General features: G+C 44.9%; 1 protein-coding gene and 1 long non-coding RNA gene across 3 annotated transcripts; both read right to left on the bottom strand.

The window, feature by feature from the left end:
- Positions 1-517: 517 nt before the first annotated feature.
- Positions 518-17,131, bottom strand: tmtc4 (transmembrane O-mannosyltransferase targeting cadherins 4). 2 transcript variants are annotated; one of them, XM_061691798.1, is made up of 19 exons: positions 16,683-17,131; positions 16,510-16,569; positions 16,171-16,375; positions 14,946-15,061; positions 13,396-13,612; positions 11,135-11,222; positions 10,952-11,052; positions 9,548-9,640; positions 9,194-9,355; positions 7,713-7,915; positions 7,348-7,522; positions 5,854-5,985; positions 5,698-5,777; positions 5,526-5,633; positions 5,318-5,459; positions 4,882-4,996; positions 2,540-2,652; positions 2,353-2,422; positions 518-1,467 (listed from the first exon to the last, which is right to left on the bottom strand). In XM_061691798.1, the coding sequence occupies exons 3-19, from the start codon at positions 16,330-16,332 to the stop codon at positions 1,319-1,321; spliced, it is 2,226 nt and encodes a 741-aa protein (XP_061547782.1). In that variant the 5' UTR covers positions 16,333-16,375; positions 16,510-16,569; positions 16,683-17,131; the 3' UTR covers positions 518-1,318. The 2 variants fall into 2 exon arrangements, with proteins under 2 accessions (XP_061547782.1, XP_061547783.1); XM_061691799.1 differs by having other exon boundaries at positions 16,514-16,569.
- Positions 17,132-19,263: 2,132 nt separating this feature from the next.
- Positions 19,264-22,370, bottom strand: LOC133410677 (uncharacterized). Its single transcript, XR_009769567.1, has 3 exons — positions 21,845-22,370; positions 20,277-20,342; positions 19,264-20,040 (listed from the first exon to the last, which is right to left on the bottom strand). It is a non-coding gene; the product is annotated as an uncharacterized LOC133410677 (long non-coding RNA).
- Positions 22,371-23,349: the final 979 nt, after the last annotated feature.

Raw genomic sequence — 23,349 nt, 5'->3', positions numbered from 1 at the left:
CCCGGGTGCATGCTTGTTGACTGATGTTTCACACTGAGGTCGCCTGAACCCTCTGCGGTGTTCTTCACTGTGTGTGTGTGTGTGTGTGTGCGTGCGTGCGTGTTGTCCCCAGTGGAGAGCATCCCCAGTCCCCGCGTTTCTTTGAAGCCGCTGTGTTTTCATGAAGAGTCCGCCATCGGTTTCCCGTCCTATCTGACCTTGTGTCTCCATGTGGACACTTGAAAGAAAAAAGAAAAAAAACAACAACACCTTTCTCCCATTAAGGAGCTGCTGCCGGGAAGTGCCATCGCATTAAGAACTTGGCACAGCAAAAAAAAGACAAAAAACAATAATAATAATAAAAATAAAAACACTCAGCAAAGCAAAATTGTCATTTGCTTTACCACCAAGTTGTGCGATGGTACAAACCTCCTCAATGTAGGAGGTTTTTTTTGTTTTTTTTAAAAAATAAATAATAAATAAAAATCAGCAGTGGCAGGTGTGCTGATTTCCATTTACCATGAGTTTGAATGTGACTGGTCAATTCTGAGGGTGTGCATACTTGTGCATACCAAATTATTTCCTCTTTTTTTTAATTCCCCTTTCTAAAAAATGTCATTTTTTAAATTGGGTTTTACATATTACAGATGATACTGACAACATTAACAACAACTAGAAGAGAACTCAGAAGAAGCAAAGATCCCCACAAAAGTAAAATGAAATCAAATAAATTAGTTACCAACTTCCAGGTTAACGGGAGATGACAAAGGCGTTATGAACGAGTGATTAAAATGATGAAAGATACGTTAAGCCACACCTTTATCCAGATCTACATCAAAACTGATACCCATGTTTTTATGTAATCCGGGTAAATAACCAACTATTAAAATATAATACAATTGTAATTAGGGAAAACGTAATCGTAAACATAATACCGGTTTTGGATTGAAATCGAATGGATGGCAAAAATGGTCATAACTTGTAACGGACACCATTTCTGGCCCTGGACGAAGTTTAAGTCTGGAGGACAAGGGTCAATCCAAATAAGGATTCTTTGCGTTCGTCACACGTGTGGCGATGTTGTGTCCAGCTGAGACAACACCGTGCGGAGGCCGACGGGCTCCACATGGTGCTCATCGAGCGGGCCGGCAACAACAACAGCAAACACACACACGGACTCCGACACCTGCATCTCGTACGACACATGAAAATCTAATTAAAATACATCACACGGGAAGCGGCTATGAAACGGCCCTTTAATTTAGATGCACGTGTGTTTGTGAAAATCAGTGGGAATGTGAAGAAGAGCGTTTGGTGTGGGCAGCGGGCGGGCGTACCCTCAGGGTGAGTGGCGTTTGCGCTGGTCCAGTTTGCGTCGCAGCATGTTGTAGTTGTCTCGCGTGCCCGGGGCCTCGGGGTCCAACTTGAGAGACAGCTCATAGTGCTTCTGTGCCAGCTCCAGCTTGCCCCAGCGATGGTATAACACAGCTTCACCACACGCACGCACACAGAATTTCATTTAGCATACTTGGGAGAATAAAATGTTCTCATGGGAATTTAGTAGGAAATTGTACAACTCTGAAGGGAAGCGTCGACAATGCTTAGACCGCCGAAGGGGGTAAAATAGTGGAATCCAACTGAAATTTGGGGCGCGGAGGGTTGCTTTCAAAGCAGTGTCGTGCAATATCAGTGTACGTCACGAGGCCTCAGGTCAGCGAGGATCAAAGGATTAACTGTCAGTGTGTGTTTTACTGGTTTTGATTGTGACAGTTTGGAACAGATCATTTTCATTTGCGTTAATTCATTATACATGTTTTGATTGAAGACTCTTGAATTGTCCGTAGGCGTGAATGTGAGTGCGAATTGTTGTTTGTTTCTAGGTGCCCTGCAATTGGATGGCGACCAGTTCAGGGTGTACACCGCCTCTCGCCCAAAGATAGCTGGGATAGGCTGCAGCACGCCCGCGACCCGCGTGAGGGGAAGCGGTACAGAAAATTTACACAAACAGGTTCAATTATTTTTACACTTGTATGACAGGTAGGAATGACAATTTAAAAATGACCTGTATAATTATGAAATGTTTTACAATCACCACTGTTTTATACTGGAACAGATCATGTCTATTTGCCTTATTTTTTCAATCAATTTTACTGATTTTGCATGTTTTATTACGGGCACAGCTTCACCCTGATGAAGATTTCCCAAGGACAAAAAAACTATTTGAACCAATCACAAGTTGCCTTGCTTTGAGGTTCCACATCCACTAATGTTGATAATGGTTTTACCTTTTGTCCAAAAAACAATACATCCTTAAGCAAAAGCAAAAACAATCTTATTACAATCAAGTTTCAAAATAACGGAAATTGCCGTCACCTAAATTGCCATGGCAACCAGCTGCATTTGGGTTGATCTGGAGAGCGTGAAGGAAGAAGCCCTCTGATTCCTGACAAATGAAGACACAAATATTTTTTTAAAAATGAAAACAATTACAGTATACTCGTGTCACTCTTGTTTCCAATAGAAAGGATTTTTGTCTGAACTCCAAAGTATGCTAACTGACCTTGTACTTCTCTTGCTTGCCCAGCACGTTGGCCAGTGAAAACATGATGGTGTGGTCGTTTGGGAGGAGCCTCAAAGCTTCTCGTCCAATCAGCTCCGCTTGACCCAAGTTACCTGGTTGAGAGGGAGGAGCTTAAGTGTCACGCTGTTCAGGTGCAGTCACAATGTCAGCAAAAATTTTTAAGGTAGAAATTGCAGATTAACTCACTATATTTGGCCAACAATTGTGATAATATAATGATACGGCAATTCAATGATCATCCCCAAAAAAAAAGATGTAGATATGTATCGTAATTTCATGTGTATAATGCGCACCCATGTATATAATACGCACCCCAAAGTTGACCTCAAAAATCTTAGAAACACTGTTACCTATGTACAATACATTTTTACAATGCATGATTTTGCGTCTACCCATATGATCAAAACGTGAAGTATTATCTGTATTTTGTTTTGTTTTTTTTCAAAGAATTATTATGAAATTAAGCACGTTATTTGAACACGTAATCCTTTTCTAAATCCGTTTTTCTTCTATTATAATGTTTTTATGAACGTGAGAAGCCAAAATCAAAATCACGATGACATTTTGCTGAATTGCCCAGCCCTGTGTCATAGTATCAGAGCATATTTTCAAGTACGAGTACCGACTCGTATCGATTGGTCCATCCCTATACCGTATGTATGTGTAGCATGAAAGTTTTTCTTGGTGTCAGCTCAAATTAAAACTGTTAACTGTCAACGGTTACATATATTTCTTTAATTCCATGAAACGGTGCCGTCTTAAATTAATAAAAACCGCTGAGCTGTGTGTCGACAGTCACAATTCATGATAAACTGCTTATACGTGGTAATGATGGGCTAATAAAAGCTGGTTCACAGACACATTGACTGTCAGCTTTTTTCATTTTGGGGATGGAGCTTTCGCCCTGTGCACACACGGACGAGCAGTTTGGTCCCTAATTAGGGATGAACACAAGGCCAGACTGGGTTATTGATCTCTGTCACCAACCCGTCTGGTGTCTGGGGGAGGAACAGGCAGGCAGACAGCCCCGAGTTATGAGACTTATGTTGGGGAAAATATCCACAGAGAAAAGCTAATATTCCCACTTTCCATTTGAAAGTCACACCCATTGTTCTTCTTTTCCCTTTTTTGTTTGTTTGTCGGCGAGCAGGGGAGAAGGCTATGATTATTGCAGTCAGATTTGTGGACGAGAAGGGGGGGTGCGTTCCGCTAGCGGGCCACCGCTCTGGCTGTGCTCGCCCACGTTTGATCAGCAAACATGGACGGCCGGAGCACCCTCCTGGGAGACTCCGCCCCCCCACGGGAGCACCTCCCCAACAAAATGGCCGAAGCGTTCGGAAATCAGAGCATTCTCCACACTGCGGGGAGGAGCGCCTTGAGAAATTCACCAGACAAAAGCCTTAATACATAAATTTCAAGCATTGCTGATTCCCGCTCTTCCGCTCTAATCTTGTTGGGGCGTTTTGATTTGCTTCCAGAAGACACAAACGACGACAGTTCTTGCACGCCCACGCTGGGACACAGAACTAAGGCCTCGTTTTAAAGTCCACAGAATATGTAAATACACTCACTGGCCAAATGATCAGATACACCTATGCATCTCAAAAGATCCAATCTTAACATTCTACCTTTACAAAGTGCATCATGCTCAGTTTTAATGAATGGGCTACTATTGATTATGTTTCTAATTTGTGTTGTGGCAAAATATGTTTTTATATCGTTGCAATAACCACAGTGGAACACACCGAGGGTTAGCTTTCTAGTTGTCCAGTAGTTTCAGATTAAGAAAAAGGAGAGGTCGGTGAGAGCAGACCCATGGAATGTAGTATTCGTATAAGCAGTGGAGTAACTTTGGTTCGAAAGGCGGGTGGGACAAATATTTATTTTGTGTGTGGGGAATTTTGCTTTCCTTCTTTTTCAAGTATAAATGCCCCAATCGGTTGCACTTTGAGGCCACACGGAGAACAATTATGTCGAAAACAACGGCCTAGCGCAGGGGTTCTCAAAGTGTGGTATGGTGTGATATGTGAAACTATCACTGAATTAAAATGTTCAAACTGTGCATAATGTTACAGCTTCAACTTTATTGTTTCAATCAGTACCTTTGTTAAATGCAGTTCAGTTGTATTTAAAGTTTATAAACAAAACATTTGCATTGAAATTTTCAGTTCGAAATGTTCTTGTTACATGCAGAAACGAAATGTCGTGTTCTCTGTAGTAGTTTACTGATTTCATAAATGCAACAGCCGATATGTATTTATTTTGTGTTGCTTGAGGTATATTAGGTGAGTGTGTATGTGCGTGTGTGTGTGCGTGTATACCAATGTTGTCCAGTAGAATGAGCATGTTGTTCCATGCCAGGCTATGATCAGGTTTAAGCACCGTTGCGTTCCTCCATGCATTCAGAGCATCAAGGTGTCTCTGCTGGTCTGCGTACTGGCAGGGTTAAAGCAAAAGATCAACACATAGTTTTTTATGATTTGGCATGTATGATCAATTTAACCCAATATGTGTGTTTTGCACAGCAGTGAATTATCCTGCAGAGGAAACGTCCTCGGAACCTTTGGAGTACCAATATGTGTTTGGACCGTGAGAAATATTGTCTAAATTTTGTTCCAGCGTAAGTTAACAACACCCTGTTGATACTTTCAAAAGGTCCAGGAACCTTTGGGAGAGCATCTGCCATTAGTTCCAAACAGTGCACCAAGAGCAAAAGAGGTCCTGGAACTTGAAGTGGAAATGTGGCTAAAGTCTCACCAGGCGTCCCAGGTTGTAGTAGCAGTCCGGATACTTCTTCCTGAAGCGGATGGCGTTCCAGTAGCTCCTCTCTGCTTGCTCAAACTTGCTCAGACTGTTTTGCACGATACCCAGATTCATCCAAGCGGCAGCGAAATCCGGTCTGGGAAAAAAGTCTTGTCAGTGGGGGGGCACTGCTCAATTTGTTGTCACATTGCTGACAACCTACTGGATGGAAACAGCTTTGGATAGCAGCTGCTCCGCCTCGATCAGCTCGTTCCTTTCCTTGAGGATGTTCCCTAAGTTGTTCATGGCGTGCACGTAAGTGGGATGAAGCCTGTAAGACGTGCACGTGTTCTCAAAAATGGCTAGGAATGTGCCAGTGTAAAGTAAACACTAACCTGACGGCCTCTCTGTAATAGCTAATAGCAGCTGTGGTGTTGCCTCTGTCGGCCAAATTCTTGCCGACATTGTAGTGGACCTGAACGATCAGCAAGTCATCGATGACGTCAATATATAACAACATTGGGGGGGAAATGTGGGTCTTTTCCTTTTACCTTGGCATTGAGGGGGCACACGGCCAGCGCGCTGGTGAAGAGGCTTTGCTCGGACCGCCACTGGTGACTACGGACAGCGCAGCGAGCTACAAATGTGACCATCAAGGCTAAGATGGCGATGCACAGCAGCTTCTGTGGGGACAAAGAGAGAAATAGCACTCTAAACGACATGTACTACAGATTATCATTTTATATACACACATGGACAAAACGGTGGGTACCCCTCTGTTCATGGAAAAAAAACAATGGTCACTGAAATGACTTGACTATAACAAAAGTAATATTAAGACAGTTCATACAAATTCAATGAAAATGAACCATTGAAAAACAGACATTGCTTTTGAATTGTGCTTAAACAGAATCACTTGAAAAGAAACAAGTAATGAACCACGCCTGGACAAAAATGATGGTATCCTTCACTAAGTATATTGTTGCGCAACCGTTTAAGGCAATCAATGCAATCAAATGATTTCTATAACTTCCAATGAGACTACTGAACGTGTCAACAAGTGTTTTGGCCCACTCCTCGTGAGCAAACTGCTTAAGTTGTGTCAGGTTTGAAGGGTGGCATCTCCAGACGGCATGTTTCAGACCCTTCCACAGATGTTCAATAGGATTTAGATCGGGGTTCGAAACACTAGGCAGCACATTTCTTTCCAGAATGAGAGTCTTGAAATTTCATTTGACCATTCACAGATTCAAGACACCCTGCACCAAATGTAGCACAGCAGCCCCAGAAATAACCAAGCCTCCATCTTAGAAATCCCCATCACGCGCTGTCGCGTGTGACGTCAGCAAATCTAATGAGACTTCAAAATGCTCTTTGCTTTTTTTTTTTTTTTTTTTTTTAAACGGACAAGTATGTCATGGTGAGTAGTTTTACTTGATTTTATTTTGATTATACAGTGGCCTTGTACGACAGTTACGGATGTCACAGAAGAGATGATGTTCAACCTTGGAGGATACACTACCATTGTGTCGTCCTTAAGCAATACATAACGATATGAAGTCAAGTGAACGGGGTGAGGCTCTCCAGGCAGGAAAAGTTAGCATGCTCAAACATTCTGCAGCCCTTTATCTTGGAACATTTTTATCAGGTGTTTTCAGCAACTAAGCATAACGCTGAATTACTGACAGCTAATTTCCCAGATGATCGATGAAAGATTTATTAAAATGCCCATCCTTGCCTGAAAAAATACACCTGCTATGCACTAATTACCTCGACCGGCCTATTGACATCAACGCAATATGTAAAATATCACTTTGTCTGCTGTTTGAGACTTTTTAGTAATGATCCAACTGCTTGAATACTATTTGATCAAAACGACGCCGACAAAAAATCCAACCCTAAAAACTTTAAAAGTGATTAAACCGTCAAAGTAAGCCAATAGAGGTTTTCATAAGTGACGGAAGAGAAAGAGCTCAGTCAGATAGACATTGACGCTTCACCCACATCATGTTGATACGCTTTATTTGGGCACGACATGCTCCCACCTTGTACTTGACCCAGCGGTGGCAGGAGCGTGCCACGGCGCAGGCCAACAACAGGCAGTATCCGGAAGAGGGCAAGTAGAGCACGCGCTCGGCAATGACGAAGCCCACCCGGAAGAAGATGTTGCAGGCCGGCAGAAATGGGACCACCAGCAGCACCAGGGCCAGGCTCAGGGTCCTGGTTAGGAGCGAAAAGACAAATGTCAAAGGATAATTAATATACAAGAAAAATCCCATCAAGGACCTCGATCGCTAAAGAGAGGCCAAGTTTCATCGAGTAAATCTTGTCTAGTGAGAACAAGGATGTGAAGGCACAGTCTTCATAATCAAGCGCACTTCTAGAGGTGGAGACGGTTCCGCTCGCTTACCTTCGCTGCTGGCCGTCTGTTGAGCACAAGGCTTGGCCTACCAAGCCTATCAGGACGCACCAGAGCAGCAGCGGACACACCACCCTCCAATCGCTGGTCGACTTAATGAGCGGCACGCAGCCCATGGACCAATCAAAACACAGCCACCAGGGACACAGCAGCAGCCAGCCATTCAGGGCGTAGTAGTAATTATAGTTCACCACCTGTCAATCACCACAATGGGAGAGGAGGAGGAAAAATGAATTGAAAACCATGGGGGCACATGAACTTAGATGTTTGATTGCATGGTTTGTTAATTTCTTGTGCATATTAAGGGCCAATGGCGAACATGTATGCAAGTCCATGTTCTTTGGTTCAAATCTTGGTATGCTTGTGAACAGCAACAGAGGCTAATGTGAATTCACAGATTTGTTTCTAAATACATTATACAGGTTTGAAGATAATTGCTGAAAACCTGCAAAGACAGAACTATATAGTAGAGAACGGGCTCAGAGTAGAGCCGCTGCTCCTCCACATTGAGAGGAGCCAGATGACATCTCGGACATCTGATTCGGATGCCTCCCGGACGCCTTCCCGGTGAGGTGTTCCTCACCGCTTAGCCGAGGTGAGGAACTAGATGGGATGGATGGATCTATAGTACTCAATGGTGGAGATATATTTCACTTTTACTGTTTTTTTGTGCGTGGCCAAAACGGGACTAAGTGACATACTTTGGCCCTGGCATGAGCCGGCCCTCCCCCACTTAGTTGTAATTATTTGGCCCATTTCTACCACTACAGTGTGCAGTTAACTAGTTCGCTACGCTTAGGCCAGAATAATGCATTTATTCTGGATGCCACCATTGTACAGAGTGTTTTGTATTTTGTTGGAGGCTCCCGTAATATGTCGGAATGCAAAGACTTGTGTGTCGTGTAGCGTGAGCCACAGGCTGAATGGCGTGTGCCGCTGAGTTAAACCAACAGGTGACTTTCCCTGAAATGTCACTCTTATGTGGACCCACACATCCACACAGAACCAAGTTGGAGGTGACGCCGCGGACGAGCCCGCTGCCCATCCATCATCCTCAGGTTAGCTGAAGAGCTCGCTGGTGGCTAGCACCTTTTGTCTTGACAAGGAAAAGCCCCGTGACGACCCGATGGGCTAAATTCCAGCCACCGGGGCTTTAACTAAATATATATATTAGCGACTCAAACACATCGGGGTGTGCAGGCATAAGAAAGACGTGTGGTAGTTGATTGACAGTGGACAGTTGTTTTCAGCAGACACGCCCACAGTCTCTGAGAGTAGAGACTTGATTTGTCACAATTTTCCAGCCCCATTTACATACTTGGCGATTATATTCATCATTCAAATGTGTCAGGGATGTTAACACTCTTCTTTGTGGTGTGTCACATTTAGAAGTCATTTATTTTCACTTTCCAAGAACTTGAAATCAATGCGGACACGATTATGGCTAGCCAGCTCTCGTCTGACACACTCACTCTAAGAAACACGTTCTCCGCAAATGAGGCGGGATTGTCCACTTCAGTGAACGCCGGCGGCCCAGTTCCCATGATCTTCCAGCGGGCGTAGAGCATGAAGAAGCCGCCCAGAGCCATGAGGGCCAATCGCGTCGGCAGGCCCGTCCGCAGCATCTCGCGTGCCTGTCACAAACCATTACGTAAATCCTATATGGTACATACGTACATACATAACGCATGTGTGCACGTGTGAGCCTGCCCAGATCGATGGGCTCTAATTAACGCAGCTTTGCATACGCAATGTATGCAATGTGACGTTAATCATACGAGGGGCCGCATGATTTATGACAGAGCAGGGTGGGCACTGTAACTCACATTACGAGGGGTCTTCCTGAGGAGTAGCCTCTGGCTCAGTTCATACACGTCAACATTACAGATAAGGAGGACATCAAAAGCTGCATTTACACCCTGGAGGGAAAACGCAAAGACATGCAAGAGGGACATTTAAAACTCATTATATAGGTCAGTGACAAAGAGCACATTAGCTCCAATTACAGTATTGGGTTACGCATATCGGACGTGAAAACGGATGTCGGAACACGTCGCCATCTTCATTCCAGTTCATCCCAAAGGTGTTTGATGGGCTTGACGTTAGCTTCTTCCACACCAAGGAGAAGAGAGTCTGATTATTACGATCGCTTTTAATAATAATCATTAGGCTCGCACGATTATGGTCAAAATGATAATCATGATTATTTTGATCAATATTGAAATCATGATCATTAGTCACAATTATTCATCATGTTTGGGAAAACACCTTTTTTTATTGCACTATTGTTCAACAAACAATATGTAAACAGTTTTCAACACAACATGAAACTTTAAAACAAATGTAATTCTAAATTCAAAATTCATGAAGAATTTCCAAAAATTCAATTTAACCAACCATTTAAAAAAATGTTAATTATCTTGCTTAACATCGCTTACCCTGAATCCCAAACATAAGTAAGACAGACAACTCAGTTGGATCCCTTTCACTCGCTTGTTACTTAGGCAGGTTAATGAAGCCGTAAGCATGCATTCGCCCCCTGGTGGTTGGTTGACTACTGGTTGAGAAAATGCTTAATTAGCAGAGCCCGTATTTGAAATGTAAATATTGCTGACGCTCAGGATAATTCAATCGCGGCATCCAAAATCGTGATCACAATTAAAATTGGATGAATTGTCCAGCCCTAATAATTATGATACAATATTACCTGACGGTTATACAGTCCCAAGACAAACCAGAAGTCCCAAGGGCTTCTGGTGCCAGACCGTTACGTTTTTGTTCATGTATGAATTTGGAAATGAGCTGAAAATGACTTTTTTTCTCCCTCAGAATGCGACTTCTTAGAGAGAAAAATGGGATTTTATTCTTGTAACTCTGCAACGTTTTATATATCATTATTACCTTTTTTGAGAATGTTTTCAATGTATTTGTAACAATTCTTAAATTGTTTGTTGCCTTGACTTTTGTGTGGGAATTTTCACATTTATCAGCAACAATTAGGACTTTTGTTTCTCCTCGTCATGTTAGGAAAGTTGAAATCACACAACACCATATCAACTACATTGTGGTTTGGTGCAATGTAAATAAATGAATTTCACAGAAATAGATCATCTTTTGAAATTGACTTGTGACTGTTTGGAATAGAACATGGCTATTTACTGATGACTATTTATATTAAAATGATGTATAACACGGCTGCAAACGTCCTTGAAGATGTACAAATTTCGTACCAAGACGGTGATGCCTTGTTCTTTACAAAGCATGGCGGCGCCGCACAGGGAGAGGCTCACCGCGATCCACCACACGGAGAAGCCGCCATCTTTGTCCACACCTGAGGACAGCAAAGCAAAACAAAACAAGACAAGGCGTGTTTGGTCAAACGGAATGAGTGAGGTCCGGTTGAACAAACTCACCTCTGTTGAAGGCTTTGCAGTATGTGAGGAAGGACAGCTGAAAAAACAGCGCACACAACAGGTCCGCCCGACCCACGATGCCTGCCACCTTTTGTGGAGGAAATGCAAAAGAGCAGACAGATCTCATTACCTCCGCCAAGGATTGGCCAAAATCCCGTTGACACAAAACTCTTGCAAAATCAAGGCTCGGGGGCCAGACCCGGCCTGCCACGTCATTTGATGTGGTCTAACTGGAGCAAAAAAATAAAAATAAATCATGTTTCTTCTTACGTGGTTTTATTGGTTTTTTCATTTTGGCAAGAATCGGCACTGATATAAAAACCTCCAAAAAACTCCTCAATTCCACCGACGCGCCTTCCTTTAACGAGGCAGATTTTCTGGGGTTGAAGTCGCTGAGATAGTTCAAAAGCTACTCTGCGGCAGGGACCCGGGTCGACTTCATGCCGGCCCCCTGTTCTGTGTAGGTGCCTTACATAGAAAATACAGATGTGAAAAAAGACAGGCTTTGACAGAAAACGCCCACCCCACCTCTGCAGGGTTCACCTCCATTCGGTGCAGTTCATACAGAAAACGGAAGGATCAGGTGGAAAGAAAGCCGGCTTTTACAGGAAAAGTACAAAGGGCTCCAGGAGCTGGACCACCTCTGTTACGATTAATACGAGCTGGAAAATTGCACTCAACTTAGTCCCCTCACCCGCTTTCTGTGTCAGTGCTCTTTATACAGAACAGTACAGGCTTTGAAAGGAGGGCACTAGCCCACCATTGTTACAGCTCTGATACGACCGACAAAGCAGGAAAACTGCTGGATCAACTTCATCCCTCACCATTTTGTGTCAGTGACTTTGAAAGAAATAACAGACGCGTGGAAATGGGCTGGTGAAGAAAAGCTGTTTTTTTACAGAAAACATAAGCGAAGCCGGCCGGGTATTGATGCTAGTTCACCTCCGTTATGACCCTAATACTACTTATGAAGTCGGATAATTGCGGGATCAATTTCGTCCCCCACAGACCAGCAACACGGGGGGAAAAGGCAGAAAAATGCAAAAAAAAGAAAACAGAAAGGGCTACAGCCACGGAACCGTCACTGTTATGGCTCTGTTACTACCGGCAACGCTGGAAAATTGCCACGTCGACTCCGTACTCCCTTTCCACAGTGATCAGAAATGCAACACGGACAGTGTAAAAGGGGCTAGAAGTGTCACTCTGTTTTGTTTTTGCCAATAACTGCCTTGGCCATTTCCATGTATGCTTTTGATTTGAGTTCCAACTGAAAAGGAGGAAATGCTCTCACAAAAGGAGGAAACGCTCTCTCATTATTGTTCGTGTGTGAGTCCATACAGCGTGTGGGTATAGTATGGGTGAGCATCCTGGGGTCGCCTGCTTTGATACGTGCAGCAGGCCCGAGCCAACCGTGCGCCCGTCACACCATCCTCGCCCTGCATGATTAAAGAGAAAACGGGAGAGGAAGCCGGCGCCTTCCGGCTACGCTTCCCAGCCGACACACGCGCGCGCACATGCGGCAGGTCAATAAGCATCCTATAGCGAGGCGTTGGCGGTGTCCGCACGCACCTTGGGCCTGACGCGCCCAGCTGAGACGGCCCGTTTGTTCTTGGCATGGAACCACTGCACTGTTTAGTGTGGAAAAGCTCGGGAGGACACCGTGGCGCTGTTGCAGGCGATCCGTCTTGTTAGTTTACAGCCACAAAATGGAAAAGCAACGCGGCACAGCGTCTCCGTAGGTGACCGTTTCCTGGTTGAGTTCAAAGCGGCGAATGGGAGCTCGCTCCGTCGGCGACAATTAATGTGGCGGCTTAGCAGACGGCCAGACTGTGGAGCTCTAACATATAAATTGAAACTGTTGTAATTTACCAGTTTACAGTGCTGTGAAAAGGCATTGGCCCCCTTCTCAAATTGATATCTTTTTGCATAGATTCCCCACTTTAATGTTGAAGATCATAAAACAAATATACATCTATCCATCCATATTTTCCGTACTAGTTTCGAGGGCGCGCTGGAGACGATCCCAGCTATCTTCGGGCGAGAGTCGGGGTACACCCTGAACTGATCGCCAGCCAATCGCAGGGCACACCGAGACAAACAACCATTCGCACACACATTCACACCTACGAGCTATTTAGAGTCTTCCATCAACTTAGCAAACACGTTTTTGGCATGTGGGAGGAAGCCGGAGTGCCTGGTAATTAGAGTGTAGGCCCCCATTCGGGGAAAAAGAAGTCAACTTTCTCCAGTTTGTTACTTACGCTTTCCGTGTGGACGGGGTGCGCGGCGAAGAAGAGCGCGGCCAGCAGGGAGGTCTTGGGAGCACGCCGCACTTTGCGAGTCCTGTCGTCGGAGGCCAGTCCGACAATCAGCAGCGCGAACATGTCCACCATCAGGACGGAAATGACGACATGGAGGGCGACGTTCAGCACGTGGAAGCCCACAGGATGCAGGCCGCCTGCCAACATGTAGTTCAACCTGCAGGCAGCCGTGTTAAAGTAGAATGAGGTGGAACGGGGATAGCTGATGGTTGGTTGGCCACTGGTAAAACACAACTGGAGTTTGCCAACCAGGTTAGAAACAATACATGTATTCATTTATTTCATTTCTTTTAAGGAAAGTTTGAAGAAGTCAAATACGTGTTCAGATTGACCATTATCATATATATGTATATATTTCTTTTTTATTTTAAATACATTTATACGTACTGCATGTATATTTATGTAGTTGGAATTTATTGTACATACAATTAGTTTTATATTAACTACATACTGTTATTCAAAAACTGAAGATAATTTTAATCCTAATTTTAAACAATGGAAAAACAATTTACATAAAAAAAGGCTTTATTCTATAAGAGAAGATGTCATAATTTCCAATTCAGAATCAAGTGCAAAATAATTACATGGAAATATTATTCCCCAACTGCAGAATTGCTGAAATGCTCCAAAAATCTTATGCACTGCATCTATTAATTAGTGTTTGTTTCCCACCTTTTGCCCAGAATTATTTTTGGTATTTTTTGTTGATATTCAGATGAAACTCCCAATTTTTTTTAGATACCATACATGCTTTTTTAGCAGTGCTCGGTCAGAGCAACAAACAAATTGGTGTTACTTTGCATCATTTTTTTTGCTTTATTTTTATTATACATATTTTTGATAAGTCGGCATGGTGATTAACCGGTTAGCACATCTGCCTCACATTGTGAGGTCGCGGGATCAAATCCGTCCTCGCCCGTGTGGCGTTTGCATGCTCTCCCGTGCCTGCGTGGCTTTTCTCCAGGTACTCCGGTTTCTTACCACATCCCAAAAACATGCATGTTCGGTTCATTGAAATCTGAAATGTAGGTGCGAACAGTTGTTTGGTTCTTTGTTTTTTTTTTCTGTCCGTTTGCCTGCAACTGGCGGGCGACCAGTTCAGGGTGTACCCCGCCTCTCGCCCGGCCGGAGTCAGCTGGGATAGGCTCCAGCACGCCCGGGACCCGTGTGAGCATAAGCGTAATAGAAAACAAATAGATATAATCAATATATAATACAATATACATTATTACCATTTACACATTTTTCTACATTTTATTTGTATTTTCTGGGGGGGGGGGGACTACAAAGAAATGCAGAATTTGTGTTTAAAGATGACATCAGATGTCGTAACAGTGCAATCAATGTGGCTTTCAAAACATGTAACGCCGTACATGCTATTTTTGTGGCCAGCTGACTGATATTATCAGACGTCGCCGAGCCAATCAGAACTAAGCATATTTTGTATTTGCTTGAACTCACTAATGCTGAAGCAGCAGAAGAGTACAAACCTAAAAGTAAAGACAGTGAGCGGTCTGTAGGATTTGTGACTGGAGTTGCTACTCAGGTTGCTTCCCCAGAAGTCATTGGTCCAGATGTTGCTCAAGGGTGTTGTTGGCTTCAAGTCCTGACACACACAAATGAAAAGAACAACACACATTTACGTCTTGGTCTTTAACGTGTGCATTCAATGTAACAAATGCCCTCAATCGTGATGATAACCATAAAAGCAGAAATGGGATGCATTGTGAAGTAGCTCTTGCAGGCTGCTCAGTGACTGCCTTCATTGTTAATGTGAGGAGACGCGCCTCCCAGGCACATACAGTTATAGCAAGTACACAATGTAAAGCTTTAATGATATAGCAAACTTACGTATACACTTAATAAGGGTTAAAGGAGACATTCTTCATATTTTATTAGATTCTTACAATGTAAGCAGTTCCTCTGTGTCTTAAAAGGCCGTTTGTGGACTTCCTTCATTAAATTACTTGAAGTAACAAGAATTATAGACATAGCTGCCCATAAAATTTAGCATCTCAAGGTCGTTTACAGAGAGTATAATTATTAACAGTTAGACTTTGCACCGATTTTGTCGGCCGATAATTAGCATTTTATGCTGATTGGCTTTAACGTCATAATTCATTGATCGGCTGCGCAAAAGACATTTATTCCGCGTCGCCATCGTGCACAGTATATTTGAATCCAAAAGCTAGTTTATTTTGAGCCTTGTCGCGTGTCTTTTGACGTAGTACTGTAAATATCTGACGGCCAATAAAGTTATTTAAAATAAAAAAAACATGTCGGCGGTGTGGAACAGACAACACGTCTGAGACAGACGACACGTAATGCCCGGGTCAGACTACAAGACAAATTTGCTCTTTCGCGATTGCAGACTACCGCAATCTAATCTTGTATTCCGAAACCACCGCATCCCGTTTTTTACCATCATTGGGCTTTATCTTGTCCACTCAAATGCGCCAGTATCCACTCGGTGTGGGCGAAGTCATTTAATTACAATAAAGTAATTTAATGACAGTAAGTTAGCACCCATTATTTCTGTCATGTTGGAATGCTGGTTTGACCTGACTGATTAGAATACACGATGTGACTAGAGCAGTGATTTCCAACCTTTATGGAGCCAAGGAACATATTTTGCAATTGAAATTGAAGCAAAGCCTATTAATCATTATATGGATTATAATTACTACAATAGTTCAAGAAGTGCGAGGAAAAAACCTTGTTGTTGAGGATGGCCTCTGAATCGTCAAACACGAAGTCCCCATCGTAACTGTTGATGAAGCAGAGCAGTGCCAGCAGGCCCACGGAGATCCTGGCCTGGACCCGACCGAGCCTGGGGAGCGGGACTTCCTCATCCCAATCCACCTCAGAAAACGCCATGATGCGCCGGCACCTCCTTCATTCCTTAACATCGTCCAGAACCCTGAGGAGAACATTGTCGGGCGTATATTGGTCAACGGACTACAAAAAAAAAAAAAAAAAAAAAAAAAAAAAAAAAAAAAAAAAAGAATTATAATGCACGAGTTTCAGGCAAAAAATGCACGGTTAAATTCTCACCTACATTTGACGGTGCTTCGTGACAGGTAACAGCTTTGCGTTAGCTTCGTTGGCAGTAAGCTAAAGTCGAACATAAAACGCCCGCAAACTCAGCAGTTATGCAAACACATTGCATCAAAACTGGCTATTGAGACAAAAATGAACTAATTCGTCTTTTAGGAAGGGTTACTCACGTGCAAGTGTCGAGCCTTTTGGCATTAGCATGTTTCTTCGGACGATGCTATTCCTAATATTGGTCAGGAGGCAAACGCAACCGACACGCGTTAATATTGCAGGGAAAGTACACAAATATTTGATTTGAAAACCGAGAAGCAGTTTTAACGCCAATGGGTTCGTCGTCGAGGTGCAGACGGAACACTGTGGGATGTAAACAAACGGACACGCTCCGGCTCGAGTTACTTCCCTATACGTCAGCGTCACGTGGCTGTTTTCAACCAATTAGCTGGCTTAGCTGTGGCGCTGCCCTGCCAGCTCTGTAAAGAGAAAAGAAAAGACAGGTTCAAAACTTTCACTGTGGAGTTACAAACAAAACAATACATGAATATTTTTTGGACAGTCACTGGTTGTACACGATACAGTATGAGTAAATTAAAATGCAATAGTCAAAATTATGGAAAACAATTCCATAGTAAATACCAGGAATATAAGGCTATTTACAGGAATTAGCATGGACAAAATGGAAATGTACAAAATGCAATGTTTAAAAAAAAAAAAAAAAAAAAAAAAAAAAAACTTAAATTAGATGGATTTATTATACACATACTTACTAAACACACACAAAAAACTTGCAGCCTTAACATACAGAGGTACATCAATCCGTCCATTTTATAGGTCGAGGGTGAGCTTTGTTTGCCAACACAGGTCACATATAGACAAACGACCATTTACACTTACGTTCACACTTTTTTTCTTTTTTTTTTAATTTAGAGTCTTCAATGAACCTAACGTGCATGTTTTGGGGGGATCTGGGAGGAAACCTGGAGAAACCCCACACAAGCATTGGGAGAACATACAAACCTCACACAGGAAAATTACATTTGCTGACATTATTTCTCATGTTGTTACAACAGAACAAAACGGAAAGCTTCTGGAAATGTCTACAAATGTCAGCGCCTTAATTTAGGTTTCTAATGAATATTACATATTTAGTTGTGAGCTGCTTTACCGAAAACTTGAAAGCAAAAGATGAAGAATGAAACTTTTAATCTCAACTTTCTTGTCTCTGATCACAGCAGGGGTCACAATCGGATATTCTCCGTTGTGTTGTTTATTAATACAATTGTTTGTTAATAAAAGCGCAGTTCATATTTGGCGGCGCGCTTCGATCTGTTTTTGGAGTGACTCGAGTCCCCAAACATAGACAAAGATACTCTAGTTGCCCATGGAGAACAAATCCCTTTGATTGTGCACTTTTAGATACAAAAGAATTCATGGAATATGCATAAGTCTCCAGGCCCTCATGAGGCGATCCACTGGGTTTTGCATGAAGTTGTTGCCGTGTTAAACTTCCAAGTCGGTCAAGGATACAGTATGTATTTTGTCTTTTTCTTGTTAAACATTCACTTCATTTCGTTACGCCAATCACGGTCAGTGTAGAATGTGTCCAGTCTAGGACAGCTATGTTTAAAAACAGAAACGACTTTTAAGTGCAAAGTTAATTCATCTTTCTTACCAATGTCATCGTCACTCGTTCCATTCAAGTGCGCAATGTAAGCGCAAATCCCATTCAATTCAAGAAAATCCTTTGGTCAAAAGGAAATATTTCAATTTGGTCCCAAACTGTGAATTTAAAATACAGTACAGTAAAACAATACAAATAATATATTTGAATCGCATTTTCAACTCTTTCAAGTAAAACTTCTTGGAAACGAGTGACAGCTTTGTTGTACTTTTTCCAGTGAATCAACCTGCATCCAATCAGCATTCAAGCTGAATTTTGTTTGGATTCCAGCCCTTTTCTTTTCTATCACTTCCGCCCAGTCATATTCGAAACCGTCATGCTTTTAACATGCCGCGGTTCTGATTTGGTGAAAAGGTGATGATGATTCTTGGGACTATCACGACAACACCAGCGCAAGCGCAACGACAGCCGCTGGCGTAACATCCGTTCACGTGAGCCGCGCGGCGCCGAAAGGGAGACGACTTGTCCGCTGCGGTCGTCTCGAGCGAAGGGCGTGAGCCGCCCGCTCGTTAATGAGCCGTGAAAGTGAACAAGTCGTTTGGTCCCGGTCGGAGTTGCGGCGTGGCGGCCTTCGCAGCCCGGGAAGATGGCGAATAGCTGGCATTAATGAGGGGGGGGACGCAGCAGGCAGGAGCACGCAAACCATCACTTAAAGAGCCAAAATGGTTGTCCTATGAGATGACATATTCCAATAATAATGATGATGAACAAGTGCAAAGTCAGCATCCTCCAGTGAAACAAACGGCGGAACTACACGTCGATGAGCTCATTATAAACTCAGTGGGAGAATTTTATGGCCATGACACTCAGCAGACACTTCAGTTTGTGGTGCACAACTTCACTGTGGCACACTGAGAGACGCATATTTTGGTTCAATTATTTGGATGCCGGAGTGGGGAACGGGATGCACTTGTTGTGGCTGGTCACTGCAATTCCTTCAGAAATTAAGAAACAATTACAAAAAGGAGAACATGTCAAATGCTGGTCTTTGAACCTTGAAGGCCACCTTACCGCTCACTTGTCTGCAAAGCCGTAATACCGTATATTCGTTGTACATTCAAATGATTCACATAGTCAAATAACCTTTTTATTATAGTGAGCGATAAAAGCACATCAGTAGTTAGCAGTGGCGAGCAAGGTGGGGGGGAAGAAGGGGCGGTGGCCCCGAGCATTGACCTGGGCACGGTGGGCACGCCCTTTGAGGGGCATCGCCAAAGTAAGCATACACTAACAGCCACACAGAATGTAAACCAACATCTTTCCGTTCACACACATCATGGAAACAGACATACATACAGTACAAACGAGTCTGTCCAATCACGTAACCACAAAATGTCAGACTACGCACCGGACGACGTGTTTTTCCGTTGTCTGCCATTTTTGGGGAATGTCGCGTGTCGGCCATTCGCACTCACGTCGCTGGGCAAAAAGGGTACTTACAGTACGAACTTGATAGAACTCTGCAGCTTTGAGAAGGTCTCCTCCTACTCACGTCTGAAGAAAATCCATTAGTTGTTAACATGTCGTAGGCAATACTCTAAGTGTTCTATGAACGCGTCCGTGTGATGTCAAGCTCTCGCTGCGTTCAGCCACGACGTGCGAGCGCATCGAGACGATCTGCGGTTCTGCCGAAGGACTCTTTTGTTCTCTACGTGAGGTCGAGAGACAGCCGGGTGGAGACGTGATCCTCTCCGATAAGGGCGCTCGCATCAAAACGAGCACCTGGGGGACCGTCGTCCGTCGCGGGATCACCGGGCGAGGCCCTCTGCGGGAAAGCATCGGATGGCATCGCGGCAACACGCTTGTGCCGAGTGCACACTCGATGAGTCACTCTATACGTCGATGTGGATCTGTGAGGATCACAAAATTGACGTACTGAGCAATTGTCGCGGTGGAGGAGTGTGCACTTCAGACACTTGAAAATGGGAGCTGCGCTAACTAATGTGTTGGCTAGTCATCGTCCAAATGTTTGCCAGGGGTACCAAACGTTAGAGAATGAGAAAACACAGTACGGGACTTGAATTTCATAGCCATAAAGAAATGTGCATGCGTCTCGACTGGCGACTGCATTGTCGGATGAGTTTACCTTTCTTACGTATCCAAAATGTGTGCAGGCCTCCACGACGTCATGACCTGCGCTTGTACTTCATGTCTGTGGAAATGTGTGCACACACGCCTCGTGTTATGGCCAATGAGCATCCGCTTCATACCCATCAAAATACGTACAGGTGTACCTCAAGTTATGGCAGATGAGGATAGACTCGATTACAGTTCGTGCAATTGGTGCTACAGCAGATGAGCGTGTACAGAACTTCATAACCGCCGATATTTGAGCAGGTCAGGTGTACCTCATTTTTCGGTACACACTTACAGCGAATACTTCTCGAAATGCGTGCCGGCGTACATAGTGTTTTGACTGGTGATTTCCGACCCCATCCGGTCTGAAGAGCCACATGAGCCGGAACGCGTGCTTGCCTGCAGCCAGACGCAGATATGAAGTCCTGTCCTCTTCCATGAACCGAACCCGTCGCGTCCACAGGTGTCTTTGGGCCCTCGAACGACAGCGCTATCACAACACATCACGACTCAGAGCGCGGCGGCGGCGGCGGCACCCGGCCGGCGTGGGCCCCCGGGCGGGAGGACGGAAAGCACGCCGGCGTGATCCGCTCCCTGCCCGGCGACCGCTCCCATTCGAGAGGTCAAAATAAAGAAAGCGAGAGCTTGGTTGAGACGTGTGAGAACTGCTCTGCGGTGTGATCCCCGCTGTTGCCTTCTCCCTGGTGATGCTCACAAACGCGTCGCGCCTAAAACCCTCTCGTCGCCACGGCACCCCTCGGGCCCCCGCACGATTGACAGCCTGTCACGTTATCTTACAGCAGCGCGCGTGGAAGGAGAGAGAGCGGACAAAAGAGAGTAGTGGCGATACCGGGGTAGTGAAGACACGCACCCTGAGGAGCTTCCGCTACAGATACTGCAGCAGCTGCCGACAGGAAGCTGCCTGTGCGCGCGCGCGCGTGCGTTTGAGAGAAGAGCGCAGATGTTTAAGGCAGGATGGTGTAAAGAACAGTCCACTGCTTCCTTTACGAGATGATACTCATCGTACAGCTGCAGGCTACGGCAGCTTTTTATGCATGCAAACGACACCAGCCCAAATGTGTATTCGGTACGAGTGTTTGCGCTGTAAAAGTCTCTGACGCTCGTTGGTCAAAATGCACAAAGGGCCAAAAATACAGCGCACTTAACATCCACTGGCAGTTCCTCTGCTTGGGGGTTCCTGTTAGCGTATGCCGAGTTAACGTCGCAGCCCTGCTTTTACCTTTCGGTTTCATGAAAATGTTCGTGCAGTCCCACGGAATGTCTCCATATCTGTACCCCCGCGTAGCTGCCGAGTCACGGGCATAAGACATTCAGAAATCCACGGACAACCAAAAGATTTAGTGGCTTGTTTGATTTCGCACTTGGGAAGGCATCTTACAGTGAAATGAATTTGTCATGCTCGCTGAAGTCCGTTTTCCATAATATGTCGCCTCACTCTAATTCAGTTCACAATCTGGCGCCACCGAGTATCCTCCTGCAGTCAACTTTTGGAAGCAGCTGTCATCCCGTTTGCGACGACGCGACTTACTGCGACACTTATTCGCCACGAAATCTCACCGTGTGACTCGCTGCGAAGACGGCGTACCTCCTCCAGCCTCTGGCAACGGCGAGAGAGCGAGGTTGACGGTCCGGCCTTTAAAAATAGAAACCGCGGCGGTCCAAGCTTTCGCGTTTGCCCGCACCCGCACGCGCACGCGCTCGGACCTTTCGGGGCGCGGGTTCGCCTCTCGGATTAGGAAGACGGATGTCGCAGTGCGACACGTGTCAAGTGGCAGACGTGGAAGTGACAGCTAAATGACACTTGCTGCAGCTGTCAGTTAGAGGTAGTTCCTTTACTTTTAGTCTCGTTTCGAATGCTTTTGTCCAACCAGAGCCACAAAAACTGGCCAATCGCAGGACAGAACATACGTTGTTACGTCGCTCCCAGGTTTGCTCCGAGCTCTAGGTGAAACTAAGCAATCAGCGGCTTCGTCAATTAACCGATTTGTAAAAGAATCCATCCATGTTGACGTGGAGGACTGGCAGCGGAAGAGTTCAAAGTTGGCGTGACGTAGCAACCGTAACTGAGGGCAATCGTATCCGACGCCAGTAAGACCCGCTTGAACTGTTGCTGTTCAGCAACCTCCCACTGGGGGGGGGGGGGGGGGGGGTGGAGGCTAATCTCGCCGGGTGACCCCCACATCGCCTGTCATTCCTCTTCCGGAAAACAAAACACAGCATCCCGCCCTCGCATTCAAACATAAAGAGCGCAGGGACGAGTAAGTCGACCGAGTCACCACGGCCAATGAACGGGATCTGTGCGCCACCGGTTGAAATCAACATGATCTTTGCTGATTGCATTTCGTTAAGAGCGTCCCTCGGCATGCTTGACTGCTTGCGCCCGTCAACTGGAGGGAGCTCGGCTAACACACGTGAAACCCGCTACAGCTGCTGCTCTAACCTTTGAGTGTCTCCTAAGGAGCGCAGTGATATTTGCACTTAATAAAATGATGCCTACCGGGAGAATATGCCGCTGACATTTGCCATTTGTCAAGTTGAGGTGGCAGCCGGCGCTTTAGGAGTCATTAGCGTTGCGCCTTGTGTGTGTTTGTGTGTGTGAGACTGAGTTAATCACTCCACAGTCATTGCAGAGTGTACAAGACGGGAATATCGGTTCGCGTCGCCCTTTCGGTCTTCATAAACCGATTTAAGATATGGAATAAATCCTTTGTATACTTGCTTTCTTGCGTTTGTCGGCGCGACGGCAGGACCGGGTACTGCGCGATGGGCCCTTGGAGTTCCAGTTTGGAGCGCAACAAAATGATTTCAGATCGGTGTCTTACTGAAGTACTTTTGTCCTTATGTGCTTCGGCGGCATGATTGTGAGATTCCAGAACGCATGTGGATTAGCGTCTCCCAACCTTTTTTTGCGCTGCCGACCAGTTTCATGTAAAACAATGTTTCGAAGGGCTGACAGAGAAACAAATCAAAACAACTCACCGTTGCGCTGAATGAAGTTCGAATTCGTCGGAGGTCCGCGCTCGTTTCTGTCGGGCGAGCCGGCGGCCCCTCGCGGGAACGGG

The sequence above is a fragment of the Phycodurus eques genome, chromosome 12, assembly GCF_024500275.1.
Source record: "Phycodurus eques isolate BA_2022a chromosome 12, UOR_Pequ_1.1, whole genome shotgun sequence".
Lineage (NCBI taxonomy): Eukaryota > Metazoa > Chordata > Actinopteri > Syngnathiformes > Syngnathidae > Phycodurus > Phycodurus eques.
The sequence above is the reverse complement of the archived record's forward strand: the minus strand, read 5'-3'. Positions and strand labels throughout refer to the sequence as shown.

Bases quoted from the DNA above. Each gene is read 5' to 3' on its own strand.
- tmtc4 (XM_061691798.1), bottom strand. From the start codon at position 16,332: ATGGCGTTTTCTGAGGTGGATTGGGATGAGGAAGTCCCGCTCCCCAGG. The intron at 4,997-5,317 runs GTGAGACTTTAG...TAACCCTGCCAG, and splicing joins ACTACAACCTGGGACGCCTG to TACGCAGACCAGCAGAGACA. The intron at 2,653-4,881 runs GTATACACGCAC...CCTCTCAACCAG, and splicing joins CATTCTACTGGACAACATTG to GTAACTTGGGTCAAGCGGAG.